The sequence below is a fragment of the Manis javanica genome, chromosome 9, assembly GCF_040802235.1.
Source record: "Manis javanica isolate MJ-LG chromosome 9, MJ_LKY, whole genome shotgun sequence".
Classification (NCBI taxonomy): Eukaryota; Metazoa; Chordata; class Mammalia; order Pholidota; family Manidae; genus Manis; species Manis javanica.
The window spans coordinates 7,905,792-7,920,454 of record NC_133164.1 but is presented as its reverse complement, the minus strand read 5'-3'; the positions used below and the strand labels follow the sequence as shown (position 1 = coordinate 7,920,454).

The 14,663-nt window shown below is 42.8% G+C and overlaps 1 protein-coding gene across 3 annotated transcripts in view; it reads left to right on the top strand.

Moving 5' to 3' along the window:
* Positions 1–39: 39 nt before the first annotated feature.
* Positions 40–14,663, top strand: part of BIVM (basic, immunoglobulin-like variable motif containing) — a 69,829-nt gene continuing 55,205 nt past the window's right edge. The window contains exons 1-3 of one of the 3 annotated variants that reach the window (XM_017667661.3): positions 40–178; positions 5,292–5,888; positions 10,728–10,854. In XM_017667661.3, coding sequence (XP_017523150.3) covers positions 5,411–5,888; positions 10,728–10,854 — 605 coding nt within the window. In that variant the 5' untranslated portion in view covers positions 40–178; positions 5,292–5,410. Of the gene's footprint in view, positions 179–852; positions 1,122–5,291; positions 5,889–10,727; positions 10,855–14,663 lie in introns of those variants that run through there. The other 2 variants (XM_037024925.2, XM_037024926.2) reach the window with 2 other exon arrangements.

The following is a 14,663-nucleotide window of genomic DNA, read 5'->3' as shown; positions in this document are numbered from 1 at the left end:
TGACGACCGGTCGCCGGGAGCAGCCGTCGCAGCGCTGTCCCCGCGCGCTCCGATGGGACGACAGACGATCGCCCCAGGGTCACCCGAGGCGCGTCGCGGGCCGTACGCTGGATGCTGTGATCCGGCCCCGGTGCCGGGCTCCGCCGCGGCTGCCGCGAGTCGACCCCGCGGGACACAGGTACCCGGGACTTCGGGCAGGGGCCGAGGGGGCGGCCCGCTGCTCTGCGCTCTGCGCGCGGGGCACCCGGGCCGCGGGCCGGCCGCCCGCCTTCTCTAGGAGTCACCAATGCCGCCCGGGTCCGTGCCTGTGCTCCAGGGGAAAGTCGGGCAAAGAGCTGAGCAGCAGGACGGGGGAAGCGCTCAGGAGGCGGGGGGAGAGTCCCCTTGGGAACAAAGCCTGAGGTGGAGGCGCCCGCGCGGCTGGCGGTGGCCCTTGCCCAGCGCCCTCCCCAAGACCCGCTCGGCAGGGCCCGGGCCGGGAGCGCGCGCCGGTGGTCCCCTCGCCAGCGCGGTCACTCGGAGGCCTCACGGGCAGCTGCGGCCTCGGACCCGGAGCGCCCTCCGCTCCTCCTTCCCTTTCCCGACCTTGCCCGCAGCCCCGAACAACCAGACGGGCGAGGAGTCCCGCCAGCCAAAGCAGGCCCGGTTGGGGCCAAGGTGGGGATTCTCTTTTTTGCAATTGTCCTTATTAACGCTATCGACTCGTGCACTCTGGAGCTCGTCGGCGGCTGCCTCTTCAACGGGGACAGTGGCCGGCGCTGCCCCCCCGCCCGGGCGCCTCGCGCAGCGGGAGCGCCTGGGACCCCGCGGGGAGGAGGCGCTGTCTGCGCCGCATCCGCTCACTCCCCCCAGCGTTCAGCGCCGGCTTCCGGCGGAGGGGGGTCCGCAGGCCTGGCGCCCGGGTGTCCGGCGGGGCGCGCGCAGGGGGCGCCGCCGGTGTCCTGCTCCCCGCCCGCGTGGCCTTGCACACGCCGGTACAGCAGGGGCCCGGCGGCCTGCGAGCGCGCGAGCTTCGCAGAGGAGGGCGGCGGGGACTCTGCTCGTCTGCCCCGCAGCGGGGCGGGACGCGGTGCGCCCGGGAGCCCGGGATCTTCCGTAGGCCCTCGGCCTGTGCCAGCGAGGTTTGACCGGGGAAGGGGCCCGGGGGCCGGGGAGCGGCCTGGGGCGGTCGGGGGGCCGAGATAAGATCTTGGGGCTTCACGCGTCAGGTGGGCCCGTGGAGCATATCCCGCGCTTAGTCGGTCACTTACCTGCGCCTGCGCCTCAGTGGACTTCTAAAGATGTTTCGTTATCTAAGCAAACTTGCTACTTGATGTACGGATTTAAAATGTAACCGGAGAAGAATGTAAGCTAGGCGATGAATATTGGCCTTACAAATGGAACGTTTATTTACGGAACAATTCCTTCCAGTGACTTAAAAATCGCTTCTCTTACTGGGGCCTTTAAAACTGGCCATTTTAACACATTTTGTTTGCACGCCATTAAACAATACTTAATGTTGCTTTGTGCCATGATTTTATGAATAAATCATTAAATCGAGCTTTAGGTCCTGCAGTCATTCTTGGTAGTAAATTTTAATAGAGCTTCACTTCCCTTCCCTCTATTAGGGGACTTCAGTTCTTACATGCGAGAACCAGGGAGGAATAAAGAGAGGCAGGCCCCTTGTCTGAAACTCCAGCCCTTGATTCCTACCGCCACTCCTAGTAAGCCCTCCTGGAATCTAGGATTCTAATCCGGGGCTTACAATAATACCTAGCATGATGTAGGCATTTAAAAATAGGTTTTTGTTGATGAAACTTCTACAGATCCTGGGCCCAGGGGATACAATCGTTAGGAAAAGCAGACTTGCAGGAGGCAGGCATTTATCAAATAAACACACTAGTCTAAAGGTAAAATTGCACGCTAATAAGACGTCTGAAAGAAATGTATCTGAGTGTGTGTGCAGGCCTAGTTTGAGGAGCAAAGAAAGCATCCCCAGAAAGTGACATTTGAAGAATATCTGAAGGATAAATGGGAATTAACTAAATAAAGGAGGGTGAATGGGAGGAGAGGTCTCTCAGAGAATGGAAAGGTGGTCAGTGGTCAGAGATTCCAGAGAGGATGGGGGTGGTCAAGCTGAGCTCTAGAGATCCATCATGCGGCCAGGGAAGGAGCTGGCTTTTGGTTCTAATAGCAGACGGTTTTAGGCAGGAGAGTTGTATGATCATGTCTGGTTACAAGCTTTATTTTCTATGCACAGGTCAGATTAGAAAGGTCAGCTCCTGGGTGCTGGGGAGGCTCAGCTTGGAGCAGGAATGGAATTGGGACTAGTTCATAAAATTAAGGGCAAACGGAGATACTAGTTGTGATAGAACTGTATGAGCTGCAGACTATTTGATGGAGGGACAAACTGCCCTCTGTAGCTCAGTATTTCCTAGGCTGTGAGTATAAAAAGATACAATCGTAGACATCCATATGATTGTGTTATCAGTAAAAACCTGTGCTCAGTCCACTTGTAAGAAAGCCTGAGAACAGATAGTACTAGTGCCCCGGCCTCCTGGAACTACCACTGATGTGGAGACGAGCAACATGGAGTAGATAATAAGGGAAGGAAATAACCGTAGCAGTGGCATTTGGATATTTTCATTTTCTGTGTAATATCTTTTGGTATTTTATAATATTTTTCTGTAACTTGTTTCACTTATGTGATAAAAATCTATAGACTACAACACAATTCCATAAACAGTGGTTCAAATGAGAAAGTGTTCGTCCCACTCTAAGTTTATACTCTTGGTTTTTATTGATAATCAATGTAAAATACATCCTTGGGTTGGTGATCTCGCTTCTTTTGGTTCAAGTGCAACCAAAGAGGTCACTCTTGTTTAGTGAACATTGTTTAAAAACAAACCCCAAACAACAAACAAACAAAACCAGACTTGATATTTTTTATTACTCAAGCGCTGTGTGCTTTCTTGTCTTTAGCTTTTGGGTCTCTCAGCCCCTTTTGTGCTTGAATGAAGTAGTTTCCCTTTGCCTATGTGTTTGATAAGAATCATCTCCTGCGTGTGTCCCAAGTGAGCATCCTTCACAACATTCCACACTGCTGTGTGGGTGGGCGTCTGGTCCCACCAGTCTGAGGAAGGATGCTTCTGGCAAAAAGGGAAGCTAGAGATGGAGAGGTGGGCAGCGCCTGAACACGGCCATCTCCCCAGCAGACCTGCCCTGCACCCTCTGCTCATTGCCTCTTGCCCACCAGGCCCTGTGTTCTCTCTCGTGGCTCAGCCTCCCACCACCCACGCCCACAACACCAGTGCCACACATACTCTCTGCCTCTGCCCACACACTGGCTTTTAGGGAAAGGCTTGAGATTAAAGATAAGTAGGAAATGCTCTGCTAGGGCCTGTGCTAAGAATTGGAGAGACCGGCTCTCCAGAAAAGCCCAGACTTTGGTCTATGTAACCTCGGGTCGCAGGTTTCTCTTTGCATCTTCCCACGGTCGCCTTCACACCAGGAGGTGAAGAAGAAGGAGAAAGCATAGAAACTTCCTGTCCTGAGAGCCACCACACCTGCTCCTAGGATTTCTTGGCTAAAAGATAAAGAAACCACTGGAGGGTCTGCTTTTGGTGGTGAAGCTCCTGCCAAACCTGCCCCTTGCAAATAGCTATAAACTCTGCACAAATTACTGAAAAATCACCACTTGAAGGTTTGAATGGAGGGAAAGCATTCCTTAAAAATAAAGAAAATGGAATCTTCTAGATGTGGCATGCTCCTTGTGTGTAGCTCTGTGTCCTTGAATCCCATGAAGGACACGCAGTCCCTTCCCTAGTGTCTCATCGCAGGCCCTGGCTGACCAGGGTGTCTGCACTCCTTACCGCCTTCGCCATGGCTCTTCGTCGTTCAGTATTGTCTGATGGGTTTTATATAATCAGTTTCCTGAAACCTGTGAAGTTATTCTCATTTCTGATTTTTTAAGTAAGAAAATGGGCAGAGAGATTTAAAGTCAAAGTGCCCACCCAGGCTGGGGGACCTCTCTGGAGTGCTGTCCATCCCTGGGGGCCCGTGAAGTGGGCACGCTCTGCCTGCCACTTGCGTTGGGTCACCTCCTGTTCTCCCAGTGATGGTTTGACTCATCAGTGTCTTCCTTTTGGATAAATCTTCAGCTTCCTTGAATGCCCTCCTTGGCTATTTAAACTTCTCTGTTTTCTTCCTTAAAGGAACTGGTGTATACTTGAAATTCAGTTTTTCTTGAGAATTATCAGAAGATGGGGACTCACTGTAATTGACTGTGGTGATGGATGCCCAGCTTTATAAATAAGATACGAGTCACACACCATACAATGCACCTATTTAAAGTGTACTACTCAGTGGCTTTTAGTACATTCACAAAGTCATACATCCATCACCACAATTGGTTATCAAATACTTCCATTATTTCAAAAAGAAACCTCATCACCCCTGACCTGCTCCTATCTCCTAGCCCTCAGTAACCACTAATATAATTTCCGTCCCTATGGCTTTGCCTATTCTGAACGTTTCATGTAAATGGCATCATGCATTATCTGGTCCTTTGTGACTGGCTTCATTCACTGAGCATGGTGCTTTCCAGGCTTATTCATGCTGTGGCATGGGTCAGTACTGCGTTTATTTTTATTGCCCAATAATATTTCATTGTATGGATGTATTATTTCTTGCTTATCCATCAGTTGATGGACATTTGTATTTTTTCCACTTTTTGGCTATTATGAGTAATGCTGCTATGAACATTTGTGGGGATATATGTCTTCATTTCTCTTGGATATATGCTTAGGAATGGAATTGCTGGATCACATGGTAACTCTATGTAAATGTTTGAGGAAATGTTTTCCAAAGTGACTGGGCCATTTGGCATTTCCACCAGTAGTGTGTGAGGGTTCCAACTTTTCCGCATCCTTGACCATCATTATTGTCTGGCCCTTTGAGCCTTTCTGGTGGGTGTGAGGTGGTATCTTGCTGCAGTTTTGGTTTGCATTTCCATGATGGTTTATGATGCTGAGCATCTTTTCATGTGCTCATTGCCCAGTTCAACACCATCTTTGGAGAAGTGACTATTCAGGTAGATGGCCCTTTTTTTACTTGAGTTGTCTTTTTTTTTGAAGTATTATCTTAAAATAATTTTTTAGTAAGACATGGTCAGTGATCACGATTCTGGGCATACTGTTGTTGTAAAATAAATGTTTATTGAATGAAGGCCTGTGGAACACTTGATATGTTTTTAGTGTTTTTACAATGTCTGGTGGATTGTTGATCTTTCTTTCTCTTCCCTCTTTTCTTAGGAGCCGATTTTGCAGCTCTCAAGTTTTTGTAGAATGCTGTAAACAATCCTCAGAGCTGTTTTTCAAGTACAGAAAGTTGCAACTTCTTCCTCCTAACAGAACCCATATAGTTGCATTCAATGCCTAACATTGCAGAAGCAGAAAGGGCCAATGATTCTGGAAATGGTGAGCACAATTCTGAAGGAAAGTCTCCTGAAGAGAGTCTACAAGGTGCTGTCCAGGCCTTCTGCACACGTGCCTCGGGAGCCCCACTGGGTCCCAGAGGAGATGGTCATTATCCATGGGGCTGTCCCGTGACCCATACTCGGGAGAAAATTTATGCCATCTGTTCGGACTATGCCTTCCTCAACCAGGCAACCTCCATCTATAAAACTCCAAATCCAGCCTGCTCTTCTCGCCTCCCCGAGAGTACCTCTTTATCCGCTGGGAGTAATTCCTCAAGATACAGGGGCATCCCGACTAGTACTTCAGAAATCATCTACAGTGAAGAAAAAAGCTTGGAAAACTTATCCAGCAGCCTGGGCAAGCTACCTCTTGCATGGGAAATTGATAAATCTGAATTTGATGGGGTGACCACAAATTTGAAACACATCTCAGGTAAGGAAGGAGGCATGAAATTTGCATGTGAAAATAATAGGAAAACAAACAATGTATCTTGTTGAAACTCGCCTAGGTGAAACAGGTGAAGGGGATTAAGAGGTATAAATTTACAGTTGTAAAATAATTAAGTCTTGGGGCTGAAAAGTACAGCATAGGAAATATAGCCAGTAGTATTGTAATAGCTTTGTATGGTGACAGATGGTAGGTACACTTAGTGTAGTGAGCATTTCATAATGTATATAACTGTCCAGTCACTTGTGTTGTATGCCTGAAACTAATATAATATTTAAACTGTACTTGAAAAAAAAGTGAACTTGCCATTAAACATGTTTTCCTTTTATAATACTGAAGAGGAACGTTGCTATCATGTTGTCTTTTTAATTACAAAAATAACCTTGGACATAGGATTAGGTCATAAGTGGGTTGCCACTGGAAACTTCAAACATAATTTGTGCATCTTGAGAGCTTTGAAAGATCTAAGAATGCTATAAAGTACAGATATTACAGATAAGTACACTGTGGCTTAGAAATGGTTAGTGAGGTGAGTAGAATAACATAATGCTATTTCATAGTTTTGCAGGAACATGAATTAATATATCCCAGTTAAACATCTAGCTTGCTTTTCTACTATATAATATTGTGGCTTTTTTGTTTTTAAAATTTTTGGAGCAGCCAGCAAAGTCTCCAGGTCCCACTGGGTAGGTTGTGTACCGCACAATTTAACAAGGCGGTATGACCTGGGGTGCAGTGCACAATTTCACAATTGCAGTGTGATGGTCCTGTGGCAGATACTACTGTTTTTTTGCTTCTTTTGAACTCACAGTAATATGGTAATTTTATGCAGTAAGTACATTTATCCCTGCTTTATAAGTAAAGAAGTTGAGGCATAGAGGGATAAGTTGCTTGTGCAAAGTTGCACAGCTAGTAAAAAGTAAGAGTTAGGATTTGTATTTTACCTCTAGGCTTCTTCTGATCATTTAGTAAAACCACCGTATATATCTTGTTCATTTGCAAAATGAACTTATTTCACAGGATGTCATATAAATTTGTAATTCTCACCGTGTCAGGGGGATTTCATCTTGTGTCTGTCTTTGTGGGTGATTGGTCTATAATTTTTTTTTTTTTTGCTAGTATCTTGTTCAGGTGTTGGAATTAGGGTGAGGCAGCTCTTCCAAGTCAGGCTGGGAATTGTTCTCTCCTAAATTTTGAAAGGTTTTCAGAGGGGATTAAAAATCTCTAATTAGGGAGTTGCTTAATACCCATTCCTGCTGTCAAATTTTAGTTTGTCCATTTCATCTAAGTTGTCAAGTTTGTCATCATAAAGTTATATATAAACATGGCCCTTTTCCCTCTAACAGTTATGGGATCTTTAATGATAAATCCTTATCATTTCTGATGCTAGTAATATTTGTTTGTTTTTGTTTTTGTTTTTTCCTAGCTAGGGGTTTATCAGTTTTGTTCATCTTTCCAAATAGTCAGCTTTTAGCTTTGTTAATTTTCTCAGTTGTTTTTCTCTTTTACTGATTTGTTTTCTATTATCTCCCTTTACTTTGGGTGTACTTTGTTCTTCATTTTCTAACTTCTTGATTCAAAATTTTTCTACTATAAGTACTTAATGCTCTAAATTGCTTTTACTACTGCTTTAGCAGCAGCCCACGAATCTTGATGCTTCATTTTTCTTACCATTTAATTTGAAATATTTTCTAATTTCCTTTGTGATTTCTTCTTCGATTCATGTATCATTTAAACGTATGCCGCTTAATATCCAGATATTTGGGGTTTCTTAAATATTTACTTCTAACTTAATTCCACTGTGGACAGAGGATATATGATCTCAGTCTTTTAGAATTTACTGAGACTTGATTTATGACCCAGCATATGGTCTGTGTTGATGAATGGACCAAGTGCACTTGTTCAGGTGTTGGAATTAGGGTGAGGCAGAGAATGTGCATTCTGTACTTGTTGGTCAAAGTGTTTTTAGAAATATTTTTGGGACAAAGTGAAAGTGTTTTTCACATCTTCTGTGTCACTACTTAATTTTTGTCTTGTTTCATCAATTGTTGAAAATAGGGTGTTAAAAAAATCTCCAACTATGATTCTTCATTTAAGTCTGTTACTTTTGTTTTTATGCAGTTTGAAGCTCAGTTATTAGGTGAATACACATGTAGGATTGTTATTTCTTCTTGTGGAGTTAACCTTTTTACCATTATGAATGTTCCTCATTATTCCTGGCATTCTTTCTTGTTCTGAAAACAACATTGTTTGATATTAATTAACTGCACCAGCTTTCTTTTGACTAATGTTTGCTAGGTATATCTTTTAACATCCATTTATTTTTAACCTATGTCTTTTTATATTTAAAGTGTGTCTCTTTGAGATAGCTGTTAACTATATTCAATGAATTGTTTATTTCAGATATTTTTTATTTTAGTTCTGGAATTTACATTTTTAAAATAGTTTCTTTTTCTTGGACTTGCTAATGTTTTCATTCCTTACTAGAACATTTCATTTATCACATACAACATAGTTATAATACCCTTTTAAAAATCCTTTAATCTGTCAGTTTTCGAATCTGGGTTATTTCAGAGTTCTCACCCTTTTACTTGAGAACGTGTCACATTTTTTCAGTTTCCTCACATATTCAGTAATTTTGGATTGTATCCTAAACATTGGAAATGTTGGGGTGATTTTCGATTTTTGCATATTCTTTCAAAGAGTGTTTTATTTCTTGGTTTCTAATTTTAGCAGCAGTTAATTTGGTTGGACTAAAACTAAACTAAACTAAAACAAATTCTGTCCCTTTGGAACATCTGATATATAGTTCAGTTCTTTTAGCCTCAGCTGTGCTGTTTGGGGTCTGTTCTGTGCATGCATGGTTCAGGGGTCAGCCTAAGATGTGACTCACACTTACACAGAATTTGGGTCTCCCTTTCTCTGGCTCTCTTATTTCTGGGGTCCCCCAACCTCACTCTCCAGTGACAGTGATTGCCCAGAACTCTGTCTTGTTCTTCTTCAATTCAAAAAGATGGTGAGTATTGTACTTTTATTTGCTATCCTCATACCTGTCTCTAAAAGCCAGTGTGGTGACTAGAGGTGTGTGTGTGTGTACATACATATATGCATTTTATGCATTTTAATGTATATTTATGTATTTTTGGTGTTGGGGCCCTCTGGGGATGTGGCAGAATGGAAGAAGGAACATGGCAGTGATAAGGAGCAGGGCAAAGGTAACTGGAGTTGATGAGATGGGGCTTCAGAAGGTTCAGGCGTTGCTCTTCTTGGTTCCTTTCTCAGACGTGGCTCCTACTTTACCTGGCCTTCCTTCCGTGATTGGATGGATTCTGCCCGGAGGGCCAGCCCTGTGTGTGGCAGTGGGGATTCTGCGGAGGATGCCCCTTTGGGACAGAAGCCTGTCCAGCCTGGGGGCTCCGGGTGGGAGGTGGAAGGGAGGGGCCTCCAGCATGGGAGGCACGGGGAGCTGCCGAGGGAGGTCCTCGTTGGCGGGCAGGGAAGGCAGCTCAAGAATGTTGGCAAGTAGATTTTCCATCTTCTCCCTCTGAGATTTACTTTATTAGTGAAAAAAGTTTGTCGGAATGAGGCTTAGCTCAGGTTTGGCAGGGGTGGCTCAGCTCTGTGAGAAATTTTGTGTTCTCTGGGCAGACTTAGAATAACTACAAGAAGTTGGGCAAAATCTTGTTTCTGGACATTATAGTATTTGTTGTTATGATATTTTTAAAAAATTAGAGACATTTTCTGTATAATAGTTGTTTCTGAGTTCCAGCTGGTTCTGGGGGCCAAATGGCTTTATTGTAGAGCATCTTGAATGAACGAAACGGGCCCCTTTCCATGTTTGTTTTCTAGGCATGTATCTGTATAACCTATGTTTTATAATTTATGAATTATTTATAAAAACAAAATGCTTGCTTTTATTTAATTTTTACAACAGATCTAATTTTTTCACTTAAAATAAAATATATGTGAAAGTCACTGAAGTTTTTTAGCATAGCTATCCAAAATATTCATTGTATTTTAGTGGAATGAAACTTGTTCTCTATTAATATTTTAATTTATATGGTTTTTGGACTGAGTAACCATCAGAATGGCTCGGAAGTTAAATGTGTGAAAATTCAACAGTGCAAAGTCTAACCCTCACTTTAGTCTTCCGTTCATCTAGCTTCCAGGTCCCCACTCTGCAGAGGTGACCGCTGTGTTTTCCCACGTGTCTTTCAGAGTGAGAGAATGTGTGTGTGTGTGTGTGTGTGTGTGTGTACGTAGATACAAGCACACAGAAAGGAGAGCTTGTTTTCCATTCTAATTCCTGATGCTGAAGTCGCATCTTCATACCGTACACGTGTGCATCGTTCTTAATCTGTTTTTTGGTCTCTGTAGGCCTGGAGATATTTTTAAACCTAAAATCGTTGCACTATTGGGTCTAGAGCTTTTACTTCCTTAGCAGAGTGACCTTAATATGGTTTTGTTGTTTTATAGAAAGAATTCATTTTCTGGAAGGTGATCTAGATGACTATTTTACTGCTGGTAATTCAGTTTTCTAAATTAAAGGTTTTGATTGCTTCTTTTACTAACTAAGTGACTAGCTATAAGAACCTGACAGGAAATACTATTCAGGGTTGTTTAAATTTCTTTGTATTCTCTCTCTATCTCACTTTAATGTAGGGGAGTTTTCTTGAAGATACACGCATTTCTTCAATATGTTTGCAAATACCATTTTTAGAACTAGTGGAAGTTACTTTTTAATTTTGTTGTGTAATTAATAGTATTGCCTGGCAGTTTACTTCATCTTAAGCATTTTGCTTATTTTATACTCTTGTATTCTAGGCAATGTAAAGAAACAAAGTTCCAAGAAAAAAACTTCAGATAAAAAAGGAAGACATCAAAGGGAGTGGCCTCAGTATTCTCCTCTTGAAGATATTAAACAGCGGAAAATATTAGACCTCAGACGATGGTAATCACTAAAAACTGACTTATTTTTTTCCTTAACCACAATACCATTGTCATACCTAGTAAACTTAATAATATTTCCTTAATAGCTAATTCCCAGGCTAAATGTAGATTTCCTAGATTGTTGTGAAAATATCTACATGCCTGATTGTTCATATGGGGACCTAACCCTGAACTATGCCTTGTGTTTTCTTTTTGTGGCTTATACATACATCTCTTAACCGAGAATAATCCCCACCTCACTCTCCTTCCCCCTTTTTTTAATTCTAGGAGATTAGTTTATTGAAGAGATTTGGCCAGATATCTTATAGAAAGTCCTACCTTTTGGGTTTGTCTGATTTTTTTTTTTTTCCTGTTAGTTGTCCAAACTGTTACTGTAATTTCAGTGTTTCCTGAAAACTGCAAGTTAGATGTAAAGACTTGATTGAACATTTTAGGCAAGAATACTGCCTAAATGATCCAGTGTCCTTCATGTCAAACTACACACACCTGGTTATCCAGTGTTAGAGATTCTAAGAGTGATTACCAGATTAAGGTGGTAACAGCCTTAATTCACATTGTCAAGTTATTTTTTCCCCCTCTTCAGCCATCAAATAATCAGTGGGTGACAGTGGCATAAGGCTAATACCCTGTTCCCATCAACTTTTCACCTAGTGGTTTTATCCGAACCCATTCACAGCCCTTTCCTGAATGTTGCTGTGAAATGAGACACTACCTCACACCCATTATGTCCATTAACATGGCCACTGTCAAAAAACAGAAAATAACAAATCCTGGCAAAGAGGTAGAGAAATTGTAACCCTTGTGCACTGTTAGTTGGAATATGGAATTATAAAGTAGTGCAGCCACTATGGAAAATCCTGCCCCCCAGGAGGTAGGGCCACTGGGAGGTGATTAGGTCGTGAGGGTGGAGTCCTCATGAATGGGATCAGTGCCCTTAGAGAGAAGACAGGAGAAGGCTCGCTTCCTCTTCTCTCTCTGCTCTGCCATGTGAGGACGCAGTGAGGGGGTAGCCAGATGCCGAACAGAACGCAGGTCCTTACCAGACACTGGATCTTCCAGTGCCTTGATCTTGGATTTCTCAGACTCTGGAACTATAAGAAATAAATATTTGTTGTTTGAGCCACCCAGACTGTCATATTTGTTATAGCATCCTGAGCTAACTGAGATACCAGTTGATGCAGCAATCCCATTTCTGGGTATATTTCCAAAAGAATGTGGGATCTCAGAGAGAGATTTGCACCCGTGTTCATTGCAGTATTATTCACAAGAGCCAAGGGGTAGGTGAAGTATCTGTCAGTAGGTAAAGGAGTAAAGGAAAGGTGGTATATCCACACAATGGACTATTACTGAGCCTTAAAGAAGAAGGACATTTTGACATGTGCTTCACCATGGATGAACCTTGAGAATATTATTCTCAGTGAATTTAGCCTGATACAAAAAGATAAATACTGCACAGTTCCACTTAAATGAAATATTTAAAGAAGTCAAGCTCATAGAAATAGAAAATAGAATGGGGGTTACCAGCAGCTGGGGGAGGGCAAGGGGGAATTGCTGCTCAGTAGGTATTGAGTTCCAGTCTTGCAAGATGAAAAAGCTCTAGAGATTTCTATCACAATAATGCAAATATTGTTAACATTACTGAACTGTACCTTTAGAGATGGTTAGATGGTAAATTCCATGTGATTTGTTTTTACCAAACAAACAAACAAACAAACGAATGAATAAATGAATGAATAAATAAATAAATAGGTGGGAGACTCCACAGATCTGACAGCAAGGTGTTAAAGATAGTGGACAGGTCTTCGGTGATAATTGTCTCTATTCAAAGGTGAGTAAAAATCAGAAAGGAGGCAACTTGATAATATGTGTATGAAAACTGCAAATAAAACAAAAAAGGAACATCTGCAGAAGGCACACATCTTTGGAGGAGTTACTCAAGGAAATAGTTAAAATTCAGACAAAGCCCGTTCTATAAGAAAAGTCATAATTTACACGACTTCTCAAAATGAGCTAAAAGAAGAAATTATACGAGAACAGAAGGAGGAATAATTGTCAGGACCTTGGAAAGAAATGGAGGACAAAAAGAAAGTCTTTGTGGAGGTGAAAACCACACTAAAAGCAAGGAAAAAAGCCCAAGCTCGGGAAAACCATAATGACGTCTGTGGTGGGCCAGTGTGAGGAAATCACACAGACCCTAAATGGAAAAGGACCAAGATAAAAAATGATTAAAGAATAGAGAAATATGGATAACAGGATCCAAATATCTCCAACCAGTCTTCCAAGGAAACGATCAGAATAGAAAAATATATTTTAAGACACAACTGAGATAAGAAATGCTAGTCTGCAGATTTGAGAGGGTAAATTGTATCTCAGGAAAGGAAAATCAGTACGTGTGATCAACACCAAAGCGTGTTCTGGTGGAGTTGCTGAACTTGAAGCACAAAGGGTCCTGGGTGTCCAGGAGCAAAACCAAGATGTACTCAGGGAAATATCCCACTGGTCTCAGTTTCCATCAGACACCAGTGGAGTTCTCTTTCTCAGGAGACAAACAGTCACCCTAGCATTTTATATTCACATTGTCATTCAAGTGTGGAGGCGACAGACTCCCAGTCATGCAAGAATTCAGTGATTACAACACCCGTGAGCTCTTAGCCACTTGACAAGGAATGTAAACAAACAAGATACTGGGGAAAAAAGTGAGAAAGCTGTGGGAAATAATTGATGGTGACTGCTAAGTCCAATTGTAGGAAGTTTGGTCACAGAACAGAGTGAATGTTCGTAGAGCTATGATACATGAGCACTGGTGGAAGTTAGCTTCTTAGTGTAAAATAGGAGAGCCCTGTAACGTCAACACTGTCTCAGGCTAAGATTGTTTTTGTGGCCATTTTTATTTAAACAGCCTTGCAAATAGATATAAGCAAAATCATCTCTGTGTTGATTGTTTTTTTCATTAGTAGATATAAACCAGTTTGTAGTCTTTCCTAGATGATAATTAGTGTATTAGCTCCCTAGGGCTGCCATAACTAAGTCCCAACAACTGGGTGGATTACAACAGAAATGGTCTCACCGTTCTGGAGGGCCACCCTCCCTTCGAAACCTGTGGGGTAGAAGCCTCCCTGCCTTCCTCGGTCCCGTAGTTCTTGGGGCCGTCCTCTGCATCCCTGGGCTTGCAGCTGCGGCGCTGGTCTGCTGTCACATGGCTCTCTCGTCTCATGTGTGCATCTGCACAGGGTGTCCTCTGTTGTCTCTCTTCTCTTTTTATAAGGACAGTGGTCATGGACTAAGGGCCCACCCTTCTCCAGGACGACCTCATCTTAGCCTGACTACATCTGCCATGACTCTATTTCCAAATAAGGTCACATTCACAGGGACCACGGTTAGGGCTTCAACATATCTTTTTAGGGGGGCTCAGTTCAAGCCATTACAGTTAGTATATTATATGGCTCTCCAACAGCCATGTGGTTAAGTGACCATTAGCATTTGCATCTCAGCTTAATGATCCTGGTTCAGACTATAGACACAAGGATCACTGTTGATTTGTTAAGTGCACCATTATGCATATTATATGTACCTACACAAATACATATCCATATCCCTGCAATTTTCTTTTTGTGATTAACTTCAAGGTAAGACATAAAACTGCTCAGTGATAATAGGTCTTGTTTCTTCTTTCATGTTAGCTGCTCATCAGTACCTTCATTAGAAAGCGGCAGGGGAAAGGTAATTTGAAAGCCAAAGTATTTTCTTCCTTGTGACTAAAGAAGAGCCTGCTTCTTGTCTGTGCATGTTGGCCTCAGTCACTTCTCTCGA